The sequence below is a fragment of the Lissotriton helveticus genome, chromosome 6 (assembly GCF_964261635.1).
Source record: "Lissotriton helveticus chromosome 6, aLisHel1.1, whole genome shotgun sequence".
In the NCBI taxonomy this organism is placed as follows: domain Eukaryota; kingdom Metazoa; phylum Chordata; class Amphibia; order Caudata; family Salamandridae; genus Lissotriton; species Lissotriton helveticus.
The window spans coordinates 877160082-877178389 of NC_136067.1; the positions used below are offsets into that span (position 1 = coordinate 877160082).

At 44.5% G+C, this 18308-nt stretch overlaps 1 protein-coding gene across 5 annotated transcripts in view; it reads left to right on the forward strand.

Annotated features, from left to right (window-relative positions):
• The window catches only part of FAM184A (family with sequence similarity 184 member A), a 572845-nt gene that overhangs the window by 314856 nt on the left and 239681 nt on the right, over positions 1–18308 (forward strand). For all 5 annotated transcript variants that reach the window (XM_078648472.1, XM_078648471.1, XM_078648473.1 and 2 more), the window contains exons 6-7: positions 3031–3153; positions 9270–9431. In XM_078648472.1, the coding sequence (XP_078504598.1) occupies positions 3031–3153; positions 9270–9431 (285 nt within the window). The remainder of the gene's footprint in view (positions 1–3030; positions 3154–9269; positions 9432–18308) is intronic.

Genomic DNA, 18308 nt, shown 5'->3' on the forward strand with positions numbered 1-18308 from the left:
ACACGGTGGCCTTTGCAAAATGGCGCCCGCCCGGGTGTCGCTTTCTATATCACCTTTATGCGGAGGGGGGCGTGCTGTCCTTTGCGGATTCTAGACAAGTGTATGGTCTGCCAGAGCCGGAACGGCTCAGATACCTCCAGGCCTGACACTGGGCATTTAATGGCCAGATAGGATCCTCAGCCGACCGACGTCTGTGGCCCTATGAGTACTGGTTAATCACACGGAAATCCGACAAAAAGCTTATCTCCGACCTATACGGAATGCTACAGGTTACATACACGCACATGTATAGTTCGGGGAAGGCACAATGGGAGAGGGAGCTGGGACGCTTGAAAAGCCTGTTCCTCTGGCTGACCAGAAGATCGATCCCATCGGACTGACGTATTCGCCATAGCGCTCCGGCCATCACAAGTAAGTGACTCTCGCCCTTTGGTAATTAAGCAAGGAGCAATCTGATACACTGCATTGCAGGTATCTAACTCTCCTACCCTGCTCCGTTTGTTTAGATTGAGCCATCACGCTCCTTTCCTGGCAAATCCATACAAACCTGATGGAAGCCCTGGACTTGATATGAAAGGTAAATATGTCCTACCCCCTCACTCCGGCACTCCGCCTAAGACAGACGACCGGAATCACTAACCCCACACCTTTTTTTTCCTCAGAAAGCACATCTATCAGCGTTTACTCACCAGTATTCCTGAACCTACGAGGAAATCAACATGTAGGTGGCTCGGTTCTTTCTCCTGCCACTGCCCGCGATTATTGTCACATGCAGAGACCTAGTCACATTATTTCTTCACGTCATTCACGACCCAGCCATGCAATTGCCTTAGACTTATTTCCATTCGATCACCAGAACGACCGCTTAGCCAGCAAGCCAATATTGATTAAATTATTTCTACCTCACATCCCATTGATCTCAATAGAGACCTTGAACTGGTGTTTATATCACTATCCCCTTCACTCGCCGATTACCCGCTCCGTCCAACCACACGCATGCCTGAACACCTCCTAGGTCACAATCTTCACCTCTTCACTCGCCGCAATTCTCAAGTCACTCGTTTTTTTTAAAAACTGTCTCCGACATGCCTAAAATGATATATATTTCCTTTTTTTCCTTCCCCCTTGCCTCCCATTTCCTTCATGTAAAGTAATGCGATAATAGGCATTGTGTTAATAACTGTTGTACAAAACAATAATGTTGATAATTCTTGTCCTGATGATGATGTCACAAATGTAAAAAGGCATCGAAACGTCGTCGACTAAAAAACCCCATATGCAATATGATAATGCTATATTATTTGATGCAATGGTATGGTTATGTTTAAGAGATTGAGTCTGTAGCACTGACCACAAGTATACAGACAGATTTTCGCTTTGCCGTTTTGGCCATTTCTTTGTTGTTTTGTCTTGATTGTTGTGGGTCACGGCTGTGCCCACTTGTTATCTTTTTTGGTTCTTAAAATTCACTTTATCAACCAGAACATTTAAAATAAATGTTCTTGTCCGGCTTGACAAAAGACATACTACTTATCAGGTGTATGATTAATGATTTTTGTATGTTATCTTGTCCACATGTAGGGACCACTGTTTTTTGTAAATTGATACTGCCCAAGGTCCCTCTGGCATACCTTTCAGGTTCCCTTGTCTTTGTGAAAACATTGGTCAAATTGTTGGCACTTACAGTGCTCCTGTGTTTGCAATTGCTTTATAACACACCCTGACTTTGTTTGTCTTACTGCCTGAGCTTGCTAGCCTCTAAAAGGATGTGGGGTCTTCATCCTTGGTCAACATTGTTGGCAGCTACAGGCGCCTGTTTTTTGCAATTGGCTCTATAGCGCACACTGGCTTTGTTTGTTTTATTGCCTGAGTTGCCTATCTTCTAAAGCGATGCGGGGTTGAGGTCATTGCTGTCTTTGTATGCATCCTGACTTGTCAATAAAAAAAATTAATACTAAAAAAGAATTAAAGCTATAGTATGTTCTATGTAAAAAGTTAATGCTTTAATTCGAAATTGCTGCTTTTTGACACTTCAATCTCTTCCTGTGAGAGATTCAGATAGGCACATGGCTTGGTTTAGGAGTCCAACTTCACATTGTTTATTTACAAATCCTGAAATAACACTCTTAAAGCGATTTACTCAGACACAACGTAAACCGCTATAATGCAATATTTAGTGTGAGAAAATCTGTTCAGAGGGGCGAGGAGTGGGCATGCCAGTGCATTTATGCCTTGCAAAGTAGATGAACATCTACAAACATACGGTAAGAGTTTATGGGTGTTCTCATTTGTATGTATAGCCCAGTATATTTACATCCACGGTGAGAACTGTAAGGGGTTCCTCCACGTGTCAAAATATTTCTCCTGTGGAGGAAATAAAAAAAGTTTTAAAAGTGCAGTTCCATTTGTGAAGTGTTTACATATGCATAAATGTACACCTGCTATATAGTTGCTTGTAGAAATGACTTCGCTTAGGAGGAACTTTGAATTAAAAAAAATCCAGAACTTCCTTGAGAAATTGTGACTCTTGCAGCTTCCTAGAAGTACACCTGGAATCTTCTGTGAATTGCAAAACAAAGTCAGAAATTTACTCTAAAATTAAGAGTAACGCTATTGGCTATTTAAAAACTCCCACCCCACAGTGATGTCATGCCTTTAAAATCATTAAAAAATCATGAAAATAAACTATGCAAATACCGGGATTTAACCTAAAATGTTCAGTTTGTAAGTGCCTAGTCAGATGCCTAAAAAGCAGTATTAACAGTTACTTTGGTGTGGGGCAAAGGCACGCATTATGACTTAATAAATCGCTGTAAACGTAGATGTTATAGGGTTCATTACTACATAATATTATCCTTTTCTCTTCTGCGATACATCCCCTGTCTATCCAATCAAATTGTAATATTTTCTCAAATTATTGCCTAACTCTTAATTAGCAGACGCATCAGAGGTAATAGTAAAAAGTACTAGATATGTTTTTCTCACCTTCATATAGTGCTTAACATAAGCAGATTTCATCTTTTCTTTCAGGAAATACAACAGCATTTTGAAAAGGAGAAGTTACTTCTAGAGGAGGAGAAGAAACAACTTCAGCTGCAGCTGGAAAACCTAAGAGAAGAACTGACTACCAAAATTACTTCAGCCAATCAGGAGGCAAGTACCCACATGCCTATCATCTAACTGTCAGATGCATTGGAGCACGTCTAATCAGTAATGATTATTTAAACTATATACTATGAGATTGAAAATAACAAAATGGATCGGCATCTCTGCTGTTGGAGGTCCAGTTTTCCCTTCTGCTGTACTTTGCAAATTACATCTGTTTGGCCCTTTGATGTGAAGTCACCAAAATTACAGAGGTATCACAAGTGATATCACAAGACTTTTTTTTTTTTTTAATGAAAATAATTAGTCCTCATAAGCCTCTTTAATGGAAAGAAAAAACAGTGAAGTTCTTCCACTTGCACATATTGATGGGCACCTGGATGCCTTTGCTCCTGTGTTTTTCAGCAGTACGGGTAGGTAAGAGTAGAGACAGAGACCGAGATTTCTGATGGCCCTTGGACTCAGACTCCATCTACCCTCTTGTCTTTGTGTCTGTCTCCTCCCTCTCACTTTCCAAAGGGCAGACAAGACAGCAAGAACCGAAACCCGAAAACCTGATGAGGCTGATAAGGCATAATCATAGGACCGCTGAGTCATTTCTATTGTCATTTAACACATCAAACCATTCAAAGAAAGAAAGCCAGAAGTTAACATCTCTAGTGCTCATCCTATCTAGGGTGGCTATGTATTTAATTGAAACCAACAAGTTGTCCAAACTAGGAGAGAGTGGGGACACCCATAACTTAAAGATCTCCCTACGCGCTAACAATGCAGCATAAAAGATAAGCTTTGCCTGACGTTTGGTAGGTTTAACTTCATGCTCCAACTGACCGAAGATAACAAGTAAAACGCTTACCTTAACATTCAGCTTACTCATTTGAGACAATCCCTACATACTTTGCTCCAGAAAGATTGTAATTTTCCAGCGAAGATTCCGGCAAGTATTTTCCCCATAATTCCACTGGAAGTGTGAAATCTCCGTCCTCGATTTCCACCAGTAGCCAGTAGATGGTCGCTAACTCCTTCTTTTGGCTTGGCTGTTGCTTTAAATTCCAGATCGTTTTGTTCACCTATCTTTGTTAGTGGGTCATAGAACCAACTTCACATTTGAACGTATTTAAACCTGGATAGGCGAAGGTTTGTTAGTTGGCTACAGCCCTCCCAGGAAATAAGCTCACCATCGCTTATTATCTGGTCCCATTGTGTAAGGCCCCCCTCTAACAATGGTTTAGCAAGAATGTCTTTTGTCCACTCAGGGGAGCCGGGACTATCCCAGATAGGAGCTAAAAATCTATAGTAGGGAATTTTTAAGGTTTTCCTAACACTATACCATGTCTCTGCAAGCCCACTCAAGATCTTCAGCCTGACCTTTTTAAAAATTTTGGGTCAGCATATTTGAATAGAAACCTCTCTTTATCTCCTGGCTCAAGATTCGCAATTGTGAACCACAGGCCTCCTGTCATCGAGGGACTTGGGGAGTTGAAAAGACACTTCCCATTTTTTAAAAGAAACGCCCAAGAATAAAAAAGTAATTCTGGCAAAGGCTAAACCTCCTTTCTCAATCCTTCTCCTCAGTTTCTTCCAAGCTATTCTTGGTCCTTTACTCGCCCATATAAAGAACCTAGATCACCTTGTAGCTTCTTTATCCAATCAGTCTTAAAAGGCAGGGGAATAGCGTCGAAGAGGAGGGTAAGCTTTGGGAGGATTACCATTTTGACTAAATTACTTCTTCCGTAAAGTGATAGCTGGAGATGGGTCCAGGTTTTTAGAAGTTTTATAATCTCCTTTCGGGCTTTATCAAAATTGAGTTTCGCTATTTTATTAATGTAATTGGATATCATCAGTCCCAGATATCTGACTTCATCCTTGCCAGTTACCCCCTCGATGTTCCAGGATATCATTTCAGACTTATCACTGTTGACCTAATAGCCTGAGACCTTCCCAAAGTCTGTCATCACAATACTTTTGGTCAATTAGATCCAGTTTTTGGACTTCAAAAGTTGTTTGGGTCAAATGTTAGTGGTTTTGAAGTTTTATGTAGGTGCTCTTTATATTAAATATTTGTTTCTTCTTCTGGCTACTCTTAGCATATTGAGTTTCGAAGAGGAGGAACATTGTTTCCAGTTATTCTCCATGACATTCAAAAATATTCTTTCTTCAAAATTGACTAGAAAACCACGTGGCAAGAGTTTAAGTCTTAGTACTTGAACTTTTAACTGGTGCAACTTCATCAAAACAGCCTACATGTATCTGTTATAATTAGAGAGGCATTGACATCTTGAATAGGGCATGCAAGAGGAAGATTATTCATGGCCACCCCTTCCACAGTGTTAATGCAAATACCGTTAGTGCCTTAACCGCATGCATGCGGCAGGAATTCCAGCCCAGTGCTGGACATTCCAATCGCGGGTGTGGTTGTGACGGACCTATTCAGTCATCAGCACAGTCCAACCGTGACTCATGACGGAATGGTTCCGTCACGAGCATGGAAGGGGTTAACACCAAGTTACCTCCTTTTTTGGGGGGCAGAGGCTGTGCTAATTTTAAAAACGAATCAAATAAACCTGGAGATGATCAGATCACTCTACAGAGGATGAATTACCAGTCCTTAGTTGATTACCTTTGGAGATCAGCAAATGCAGTGAATACACTTTTATGTAGATAGGTTAGCAGCAGTGTTGAATAGACGCATTGCCTAATTGGAACAAGGTAGTGCATTAACAGCTGTTTCATTAGGATCACCCAATTAAAGGCTGAAGTCCCAAAAGAAAATATTTGAATCTGAGAGAAGTGGATTCTTAACATGCTCCGTACATTGTTCAATGAAAATGTTAGGATCACTAGGAGGTCGTAGATAACACTTAGTCCGACAGTGGGTGCATTTCGTGAATTTATCTCTAAGAGTTGGCAATTGGACTATGGAGTAAAAGTTATTAGATAACTGTTTGCAGTGAATAGCATTCTTTTGAATTCTTTTCGTGCCACTTCATAATAGTATGCAGGTTACTATCTGCCTTTATAGCACATGGCCGACAAATATGTAGAAGAAACCGCAGTGAGGAAATAGCAATTTGGGGAAAACATGTATCATTGGATTAAATGGCATCTCAATAAGTGTTTGAATATCCTTGACAGTTATGTTGAAAGAAGTGTTCGATGTTCCAGGATAGTGGGAATGGGCATAGTGAGAAAAGGACACGATGAACATAATAAAGATGCATGTGATTGAAAGCCACCTTCAAGGCCATCAAGAAGGTTCTCCTTGGAGAGGAGAATGTTTCTTTTGTGTAGTCGGGGGTCATAGGTGCTACTTAGCACATTATATGCAACATACTAAAATTAAACTCCAGTATGGAAGTTGTTCAGCTTTCCTAGTGTAAGCAAGTATTAAGATTAGGCAGATCACCTTTATTATTAAGGTGAGTGAGGTTAGCAGATCTGATCATTTTTGAGTTGGGATTTGGCTTAGATAGGGTATGATAAACAATTTGAAGTGTGTACATAAGGAGATGAAAAAGAATCAAAATTCAGACACTTCGGGACATTAGGGCTGGTCTTTCTAAGCGTAATGCCACTCGAGTACTCAATCCTGTGGCTACTATTGTCAATTTCTGATGGCCCTGTGAAAATATCTGGCAGTAAGAGGAAAACCTTGAGGAAGAAGGGAAAAAAGAGGATGTATATCAGGGGAGAAAAGTAGGGTGGATTACAATAGGAAGTGGGTGGTAAATTATAGTTTATGAGTTCAGTTTGAGGATAACTATTTAACTAGGGGTGGGAATAGAAACGGGAGTGAGTATAGTAAGAAAGAGATATGTGAGTTGTGGTTGAGTTAGAGGAGATCAGAGGCAGGTAGCCTGGTTTAGCTATGAGAGGTGTTGTAAATCTTCATCCAGCCTCTCAAGAGGTGATAGATGTGTCCCTATAGGCACCCCGCCCCACCCCCCTTCCATGACGAGGAGGTAGAGGAGTGAAGAAATAGGGAGGCTAGAAGATGCAGGGAGGAAGAGGTGATAGATGTGTCCCTATAGGCACCCCGCCCCACCCCCCTTCCACGACAAGGAGGTAGAGGAGTGAAGAAATAGGGAGGCTAGAAGATGCAGGGGGGGGGAAGTGGATGCTAGATGGTGGCGAAAGAGGGGAGGAGAAATCAAAGTGTTTAAGAAGCGAAGGAGAGTGTATTTCATTGTGCAAATGGTTATTGTTTGGGTTTGTAAATCATGTTTGTGCATATAAGCTCTTTCCAGCCCTATTAGTAAGTATAGTTTACTGCTTCAGAATTGTGGTGGACAGATTATAGCGCCTTACTCTAACCCTCATGGTTACCATTAGCTATTGCCTAAATGTAAATATGTGATGGTGGAACATCTCCGGGCAAGGTTGGATGCTGGTCAAACGGCGGCGCTTATTCTGTTAGATCTCAGCGCCGCCTTTGATACGGTAGACCACAGCATCCTCCTGCGTCGGCTCGAGGAGACCGGCATTGGCGGTGTGGTATTGCAATGGTTCCGCTCCTTCTTAGACGACCGCTCCTTCTGTGTTGCCATCCCTCCCTTCAAGTCCAGTTACCATCCACTGGCCATGGGGGTTCCGCAAGGGTCCTCGCTGAGTCCCACGTTGTTCAATCTTTACGTGAGGCCGCTGGCTGATGTCGCCAGGCAGTGGGGCCTTACCCTGGTCTCGTATGCCGACGACACTCAGCTGGCGGTTACGCTCAGCGGGGATGCGGAAATTGAGGCCCCCAGGTTTCAGTCCGGACTGAAGGCGGTGGCTAGTTGGCTGACAGGCAACTGCCTTCAGCTAAACGCCACTAAAACAGAGGTGTTGGTCGTCGGGAAGGGAGTGGAGCTGTGGGGTGACCACTGGTGGCCTCCAGAGTTGGGTCCCACTCCGACCCCGGTATCGGAAGTGAAAAATCTAGGGATATGGCTGGATGCGGGCCTCTCTTTTATAGGCCATACGAAAAGAACTGCGGCCTGCTGTTTCGGTCTCCTGAGGGGCTTGAGACCTGTTCTCAAGTTCTTTGACGCCCCGACCAGGCAGCTGGTGATCCAGGCCACTATCATCTCTCGCCTGGATTATGCCAGCTCTCTCCTGGCCGGGGCCAATCAGGCTGAACTAACCCGATTACAACGGGTTCAGAATGCTGCGGCGAGGGCGATCGTCGGCTTACCAAGATTCTGCTCAGTGACAGGTGTCCTTCGCTCCCTACACTGGCTTCCGGTTAGGAAGCGTATTCTCTTTAAAGTCCTGTGCCTCGCTTTTAAAATCTTGAGAGGTACAGGCCCGGAAATCCTGTCGAATTGTTTGTCTTTCTACGTTCCTGCCCGTTGCCTCCGCTCCCAAGGTCTGGCCCTTGCGGTGGTTCCCAGATTCAGGCTTAGCCGCATGGGAGGCCGCTCGTTTCGGGTACTGGCTGCGTCAGCATGGAACTCCTTGCCTGTTGAAATCCGCTTGCTTGAGGACCTTCTGACTTTCCGGAAGGCGATAAAAACCTTCCTGTTTTAGTTGTCTGTATCCCTGCTCCTGTTTTAGCTGTTTAGTTGCCTCTTTTTACATCCCGTTGTGTTACGAGCTACCTTGTCTTTGCGCCGGGACGCTCCTTGGCTGGAGTCGCTGCGCGCACAATAAATAGACGTAACATAACATAACATAACATAACATGGCTTTTGTAGACTACAAATGGCACAACACATTACCTTTAGCGTTGCTTACTTATAGATCACTGTCAAAAAAGTACAGTTGTAAAAATGTGAGGTATTTACATAACCTACATTTTTAATAAAGACCTTAATCTGATATGTCCTTCATAAATAATAAACAGTACCGCAAAGTGACTGAATAAATACATGATTTACTGAAATCTTTGTAGTCAATTACTTGCTGCTCAAGACTATCCACTGACATCATAAAGCAGGGCACATCAAGTGATCTTTTTTAGAAGATTTACATAGAAGAATTGCGATAGACGCTACCCACCAAAATAATGATTTGGTCCAAGGTAAGGCAGTTCTGAAGACTATACAAAGGCCCGGGCTTACACTTTTCGACTGTTGGCCAGTGCAGAACCAGATTGGTACTGTTCTTCTCATTGATCGAATGAAGTAGTATTTTCCTAATGCTAATACAACTACAATAACTCCCTTCATTGTATCTTCATAAAGGTATCTCGTCTGGAAGACTTGGTGAGAAAAAGTGATCAAGAACTTGGCTTTGCTGAAGAGCAGATTAGCAGTCTGAAGGAAGCGCAAGAACGACTTCAGAAGGACTTGGATATTTCCAGAACCAAGTTGCGTGAAACCAGTGATTCATTGCTCAGTATTCAGGTAATCACAAAACATATTTGCACACTTTGAGAAAGGACTTTGTTAGGAATGATCAAAGTATCCTTTACCACAACATGTCCCAGAAGCTGTTGTTGTCTTCTTCTTCATATTTGTTGATTTAAACTGTTCACGTTTTGTCACACTCGATCCTTTTTTCAACCAGTGGTGTGTATGTAGGTTCCCACAGTCTGCAATAGCTTATCTTTGTCCTCTATTAGAGTGGATAGATGCTTTCTTGCGTCAGTAACAGTTGGAAGATAGTGTTCGGGTAAGGCAGAATAGAAGGGAAGGTCCAAGCTTTTCAAACATTGAGACACATTTAAAGGACACTGTTTAAGAACACACCACTTCTGACTACTGTAATGGCTTCTTGTCCTGTGGATGGAGGATTTCATAGGCGGTACAGGGGCGGAAGGCGAGAACAGTGGTCAATAATAAATGTCACAAACCTAAATTGTTCATACGGTAGGGACCTGATTACAAGTTGTGCGGTATATGGTGGGTTCTTTACTACACTCTGAGAATTACCATCACCCCATGTTGAGGTATTTACCAGGTATGGTAAATACTTCCCGTTCTAAGTCGTCATTGTGGAAATGAGGAATAACATGCAGAATTTTTTATAAACTTACCATGGTCTGCATATTCTGCCTTATTACTGGACCGTTTACCCCAATAAATGTCTGCAGTTTGATCTGCCAAAATCTGTCGGTGAAAAACCTGGGGTGTGATAATTATCACACCCCTCCGAATTATGTCCCTCACAAACTTCTGTTTATGGCAGTATCAGAAGTTAACCGCAGATTATAAACAAGTGCCCCATTGTTGGATGTAATAATTATTGCACCCAATAAAATCTGACACTGACATGTTCTGAATTCATGGAGTGCAAAAATTATCACCTACCCGAGTTTTGCCCTCTCAAATGCGGCAAAGTGTGTTTTTTTTAGTTCTTTTACTGCACATTTTCCATGTTCCACACATGTTCCCCTGAAAAAGTGAAGGAGAGTGGCCTGTGCATTAAAACTCAGATTTCCGGTATGTGCGTAATTACTGCACATAAAGGAATTTAATGGGGCTTTAATAAAGATTGCCATAGTGTTTCCCATTAGTTAAACAACTCCAGGAATTCTGACTGGCACAGTTTTTCACTTTAACTACCCCAGAGCCATTATTATTTACAATTACTAGAGAGGAAGGAAGACTTTTTCAAAGTGTCAGAAAATTCTGGTCTCTCCCACATCTTTCCTGATCAGTTCTTGTGCCCTCCTTCCGTATCTCTCCATCACCAAAACAATATTCCTGCTTATGACCGCAATGACAGCACTCTGTTGCCATAATAAATTGTGTTTTCTCTTGTCATTCTTCTCTTAGTATTCCTTCCAAGTAATAGATCTCTTATGTTTTTTTCTCCATACATTAGGATTTGAAGGAGTGTTTTCTTCCTTTTTAGTGCAATGTAAATGCACGTTTGTATCTTTAAATAAATAAAAGCAATAACAAGAGAAAACACTTGATATGCAAAAGTAGCATTATACATCTAGAATATCTTGTACAAAAAGAGCAAATGTGTGTAAATTACAAATAGCTTGATCCTATGAGCCTTGAAGATGCATCTTGATTATTGGTGAGCGAGTTACGTGTTTCCCAGAAATATAGATATCCGATTATTCCTTTCTCCATTCACTCAAGGAGTACGGATGGCTCGTGGCCTTTCGAAAGGTGATCTTTTAATACTTGTTTCACCGCTGAGGCACAGAACTGAATATCAAGCTTATATTCACCAGACATGCTTTGAATCCTAACCAGCATGCTGAAAAATATAATAAAGCTCTTTGCTTCCTACATAAAGCAGGAAATATCAATCCCAGTATTTTTGTACTCTACTTCACAATTGTTATATCTGTTCTGAGAGCTGAACAGAGAGCAGTGCTGAGAGCAGTACCAAGAACTTATCCAATCCTTCTCACATTCAGAGAAGGAAAGAATGCTTCACGTAATGCCTTATTGCACATTGTTGGACTCCACGCTACGCACATGGCTGGGCATCCTCGGCATGTCTATGGTTCTGGCATCTCTGTACCAGTTGTAATCTGAAGTCCTGCTGGGTGCTTTGAGCACACAACACAAAGGGAGACGGCTGGACTTCAGAGTTTAGCACAAAGTAGGTCAAACCTGGGCTTCATCTTAGCTTTTCAGATGAACACCAAAAACTCCAGGAGAGGGACGTGGACAAAACCCATAAAAAGGATGATAGATCCCGCCAGGAAACTATAGGCCTATAAGCCTAATAGACTCATAGTGCCCACACCATCAGTGCTTGCTTCGCCCATGCGCTCATTACACTTACATACCAAGGAAACTCATGAGACATATTTGTGGGAAACCAGTGGTGCAGGTTTATTTGCGTACAACACAGGTACTGATAGGTGGGTCATCTTACAGGCGATCCAATGCAGCAGCCTCTCGCTGACCCGCATGCCCAAGGAGCCATCTTGCACGGCGAGGCGATGCTCTGACGGTGCAGTACATTATCACTTATTTCGTTAGACTCCCGCCCCCCCTGTCAGGGCGGGAGATGAGGCACACCCCCGGTCGGTTCAGGCCCCCCGACCGCCCGAAGGACTAACGGGGCGCCGACGCTGTTTCCTGGAACCCCCTCGGCTCCAGGTTCCTGGCTCGGGCACCCTACTGTGCCAGGCAGAGGTATTTAGACTGTATCCTTCTGCCGCAGAGGTACCCCTACTGTCCATCTGCTTCCAGATCGCCCTGTGACTCCGCCTGCAACATAAAACAAGATCATTAAGGTATTCAAAAACTGTGCCCGCCGCTCTGCAGCTGGGTCAGGGTTCAGGGTGGGTTCAGCGCAGAGCAGCCTCGGACTAGGCGCGGGAACTAAAGGCCGAGCCTAGCTGCTGGCCCGGTCATATAACCTTGGACACGCCTCCCCCGTCCCCAGGTGAGCCCTCCCCATTGGCTGTTGGCTGGGGGGGCGTCTCAGGGGGGCGCGCTGCAGGCTACGCTCGCCCGACGTGTGGGACTAGGGCGCTGTCCCCCCATACTCCCCTTCGTGTCGTGGTGCCAGCGGCATAGTGCCCACACCATCAGTGCTTGCTTCGCCCATGCGCTCATTACACTTACATACCAAGGAAACTCATGAGACATATTTGTGGGAAACCAGTGGTGCAGATTTATTTGCGTACAACACAGGTACTGATAGGTGGGTCATCTTACAGGCGATCCAATGCAGCAGCCTCTCGCTGACCCGCATGCCCAAGGAGCCATCTTGCACGGCGAGGCGATGCTCTGACGGTGCAGTACATTATCACTTATTTCGTTAGACTCCCGCCCCCCCCTGTCAGGGCGGGAGATGAGGCACACCCCCGGTCGGTTCAGGCCCCCCGACCACCCGAAGGACTAACGGGGCGCCGACGCTGTTTCCTGGAACCCCCTCGGCTCCAGGTTCCTGGCTCGGGCACCCTACTGTGCCGGGCAGAGGTATTTAGACTGTATCCTTCTGCCGCAGAGGTACCCCTACTGTCCATCTGCTTCCAGATCGCCCTGTACTCCGCCACAGCTCTGGAGGAGGCCTCCGTCGATGACAGAGCCCCCCACCCACCTATCTACTTTCTGACATGGTTTCGTGCACCTCTATCATCTTCCCCTTTTGTTTCATGCACCTCTATCATAGTCCCCTTTGCCACACCACTATGGTGTGGACACACCCTTAGTTCCTTGGCCGCACCTCTACTGAGGATTGCGTAGACACGCCCTTAGTTACAGAAGCCGCACCTCATATGGGGATGCGTAGTACAGGTAGAACAGACACCTTTGTACACAGGGTGCTGTACTTGTATGAGCCTCAAGTGCTTTATAACATACTGGATACCCAGTTGTCGCATGGTAACGCCCCATCTGAACCTGCGCGCACTGGATTATGCTACAAGGGTAGGTCCCACTCACACGGGACTGGGTACCACAACATTGCTCTCGCCACCTTGGGACCTGCCTAACCCATAATTCACTGACTCAGGGCGCCCGCTTAATATGTACCTGGCCCAGGGCCCTCCACCTCTTGTGAATCCCGCAGTTTGAATTAAGCTGTTTGGCATTAGCTGTCAATCTCTACCAGGGGGCCGCATGTCCTCGCTTGGTCCCTGCTTCTCTGTTGCATTCTGCATGTTATTTGCAAGATTTGTCGGATGCTGATGGAAGACCTGAATTGAGCATTCTGCCTGTTATTTGCAAGATTTTATGGATGCTAGTGAAGACCGGTATTGGTCCCAGGAACCAAAAGGGATGGGTATGGCAGGCATCACGTTAATGCCTGCAGTGTAAAGCCATCATGTATCAACAGATGACTGCTTAAATTCGTGTTTGTTATAGCTTTACTTGCAGCTCATCACTAGAATCCTTCTAACGTACCACCGTGGACTGTGAAGGATATGGGACTCCTGTACCTTGTGACCCTCGCCGTCACATGAACACTATGTATACTGCTGTGATTACCCACTTACGCAATGTATTGTACCTGTATAATGTGCATGTTACTAAAAGCGCTCTACCATCCTGAATGAGAAGAGTAGTGCTGTAGGGAATGAATAGTGCTTCATCAAACGTATTTGGGTAAGTACAATGACAGAGAAAGACCTCTGGCAATCTTTCAGTGCCTGTACTTATATGTAGGATGAACAAGTCAAGGCATGACTGTCCTAAGTCACTGCCATTTAGCTGCAGTATTATCCTTGTACTTGTGCTTAGTACTCTTTTGTAACATGTAACCGTAATACGGGCACGGCATAGTAGTCATTATGACCATGGATATCCAGCAATCCTCCTTCCCGTGTAGTGTTGTAACGGTATCGTTGCTAGAGGCCTTCCAAGTGCCATGACCTCGCCTTCATGCTCCATCCTTCCCCTCAGGGAACTTAAGGTGTTATTTCAAGATGTCATAGTAGTACACCTTCCGTACTATCTGCTTGATGAACAAGCGTCAGCAGTTTTCGGCCAGTGCCTATTTGCCTTACTGTATTTGGTGCTGGAAACCCGTGATATGTGACCAAGCAAGCGAAGGCATTATGGAAGTCACCCTGTGATCAGGATTAATTGCTTGCTGCTGAACACAGTAGCCGAAACAATTATGACAGTGCATGTCCTAGCTAAACACTGCAAGGTCATTACCTGATGGCTATAGCAGATACACCTAACAGGTGGTGGTACTCCTATCCCTTGTAACCCTCGCCGTCTCATGTAACCCCTCATGTATACTGCTGTAATTACCCCCTTACGCAATGTATGTCCATGTATCGTGTGCCTGTTACCTCCAAGCGCTCCCCATCCTGCCTTGGAAAGAGTGGTGCAGTCCCTGTGAGTATTTGCCATTATTTGCAATATTATCCTTGCACCTGTGCGTGGTACTCTTTTGTATTAGGCGTGATCTGAAAGAACAAAATGTACTCGTTGTGCACACTTTGGTTTGTGCTCCACAGCCTCGCACGTTCCTCAAACTACCCCTGCTGTTTTCCCTTCGTCTGTTTCAAAGACCAACCATACATAATTTTGTGTCATTTACAATGCCAATTGCTCTAAATTTTGCAAAGGCGAGACCGTTGCATTGTAATGCTGTTATCTCTTCTCATACTTGGAAGACATCAAAATTGTCACTGTTGGGTAAATCCCCCCTGTTCCGCCATCCTTGCCTGAAGATGCGTCAACAGAAAGGATGGCAGTTAAAACCCTTTCCTTTCCCACGAGTGATTTATGCTCCGGAAACTGGGGCGGGACTAAGGCAAGACATGATGATATTTCATGACTGCTGTGTTACTTGCAGCACACACCAAAACACATGGGAATGTGTTTATATAAACACAGCAAGTTAACTCATTGCACAAAATGGCAGAGAACTGCTGTAGTTATGTTAACATTTCCTTTTCTTGCAATAGTTAACATTTACTTTTGTTGCAATAGATGCACCGTTTTTTTTTTGTTTTTTTTTTTGTTCACCCATCTAAACTACTACACATGTACGTTTTATTGCACACCACCCCTGTGGCATGGTCATTCCCATGTTTCTCCCACCTAGCCCACGTCTCACGCACTGGATTGTTCTTCCTGCCTACCTGTACAATCTTCGTTATTTCGATAGTATGGAAACCCTTGCTGTTATGGGAGTGTCGACCTACTTGGAAGTTGAACTGTATTCACAGAAATGGGGAAAACACAAACAATCATGTCCAGTACCGATCTCGTAAATTGCTTCTTTTCCTTGAGATTGGAATGATTATAAAACAAACCGTCGGAACCACTTTTATCATCTAAATGAGTTTGAGTTGTAAAGCATGAACAGAACAGATGCTGAGCAGGTCTAGTCTGACGCTTGCAAGCATTGGAGGCTTTGATGGCTTCCGCTGGACTGCTCGAGTGCTCATTGGCAGGCCTTCACAGAATCCACAGACCTCTCCTTTGGATGGCAATGGAAAATAGCTATGAGAAATTTAGTTCAATTACCGCGTATGAGGCGCCACATGATCCCTCCGTGATGCGCATACATTTTTCCGAGAGCTTCGAAAGCATTGATCCATAACGTTTCAGGTAAATCTGGCGTTCAGAAACACGTTACTGACCTAGAGAAAGAGGGCATTGGCTTTTTTTTTTTTTTTTTTTTTTCCATTAAAATTGCTTAATGTCGCAACGAAAGGGCTTAACATTGAAGCGGGTTTGCTAAGGAAACCCACATGGCAGTACATGGACGTGTTTTCCATGCAGTACTACGGTGACATTTGAATTAAACATCGTGACAAAGTCCGACCTGAGTCACCACTAGGTGCTTCTCTAACATGTCGGCAAGAAATTCCTTATGTATTATACTCGACTTCTTCCAGGCTATTGCCTACTCGCCCCCTGCCGAGTCACTAAATGATCCTGCAGATATGCCCATATAATAGTTGCCGGCGGAAGCTCTTTTCCCTGCCCTACGGTGTCCGCCACGTCGCACTGTTGCAGCAAGCCAAGCATGAGCATCTCCCGCTTCCTGACTTTTGCACTTTCTTACGTGGGTGGGCCTGAGCTGGCATGGAGTTTTTAAAACGTGCTATAAAACCGAGCATGAAGCGGGGCCGATTTGAATGAGCCCGCAACGCCCCTACCTCCTGCTCGCTGTATGAAAGAAATTCACATGCCATAACTCAACGACAATTATTCTGGTATCTATGCCTTGTTCATGTTGTTTAATTAAACTGAGATGTCATTACATTTTTCCAAACTGGCTTTGCCCTCTCCGAACCGGAGTAGGTACCGGATCTTCTCCCCCTCGCAGCGCTTCCCAAGGGCATTCCTACGGAGCGCGCCTCAGTGACATCAGTTATTGGTGACGTTATGTGAGCCATAGTGATCCTTCTTTCCCAGATAGAAGTAGTGAAAGGTATTGTGTTTGTAGCGCCTATGCTGTCCGTGACAAATACGGTCCCCTGCGTGTTGCTAATGAGTCCGTGCTCGGCCTTCTCAACCTTACATTCTTCCGAGGCCAGTATAGGGCAACATACATTGTGTGTGGGTCGTCTGTTCATTACAGTGCTTAGAACGGCAGATGAGGAACAGAGCGCTATGTAAATTAAAGATTAGTTTTCAACTAAGGGTTGTAGTGGATGTAAATATCAACGTACTGCCTATGCCTGCTCTAGATATGATGGACAGCCAATTAATATGGATCGAAATGGACGTGCTAATGTCACGCAATCCTGTACATAAGGGAATGTCATTAACAGCCTAAAATACAGCTTGTGGCATAAAACACCACACCCGTGTAAATCTCTTTGCGCACAGTTGAGTTAGAGGTACACTATATTCCCCGTGAAAGAGATACATAGACTTCGAGTACTCACCAGTGACCACTAATCTGGTGCCGGTCCCAAAGCACTTCACGCCAGACCCACCGCGCTACACCCTCTTACAAAACTGCAGTCCAGAGCACACCCCGTGCAAGAGAACTCCGGCGCTGCCAAACGGAGGCTCAGATGAGAGCCAAACTGAGAGATCAAACGTCACTCAGGCCGCGGATTCTAACGAGCTTGTGCTTTGCATCTCGTGAAACACTTCACAGGCTGAGGAGGGCGGAAGCAGATTGGCAATCCCATTTAAATTTGTTTTGTACTGAGACCCCTAAAATATATCTTCCCCAGGCCCGCTAAAATGGAGATGGTACTGGCTTAGGGGCATATCGTCTTTGTGGAGCGCAGCATATGCACTGTTGTCGGAAGAATGCCAGCTGCCTGAGTAGCTGTAAGACTCGGAGGACTGTGGGCCACATGGAGTAGTTTGAATAGCGTCTCGGAGACCATGTCTGCATTGACTGGGTTCATTATTCGCACTCCACAACATCGAGCCGAGTCTAGTGTGGTTATGCTAAATCAGTGCAACTTTTAAATCTGGTAAAAAATATTTTCCTTTTGAGGACTTACATTGCAGAAGCGACCTCCAATTTAAGAAGCACACAACAGGATTCACTTTTACCCTATTTCCGTGGTGTTCATTTTTATAAACTCAAAAGGATGAAATGCTCCATCATTTTTCCTAAGGTTCGAACCTGTGGCCTTCAAATAACAAGCCTTAGCCATACACCCTCAATCAGTGAGGTGTCAAAACAGCATTACAAAGTGAATGATTCTGTGCAATACTGAAAATAATAGCTGAGATTGCCTCGCAGGACACTGGCTAAAACAGTGATACTCAAAGTATGGCCCAGTGGGCTCTTACAGCTTCCCGCCCTCTACATGTGGCCTCCTGGTGAAGCTGTTTCCTAGAGAGAGCACTAACGTTCAGAAAGCTGATCACTAAAGGGGCAAGCGTAACTGGAGGGCAGTCGCAGGATGATGTTTCATG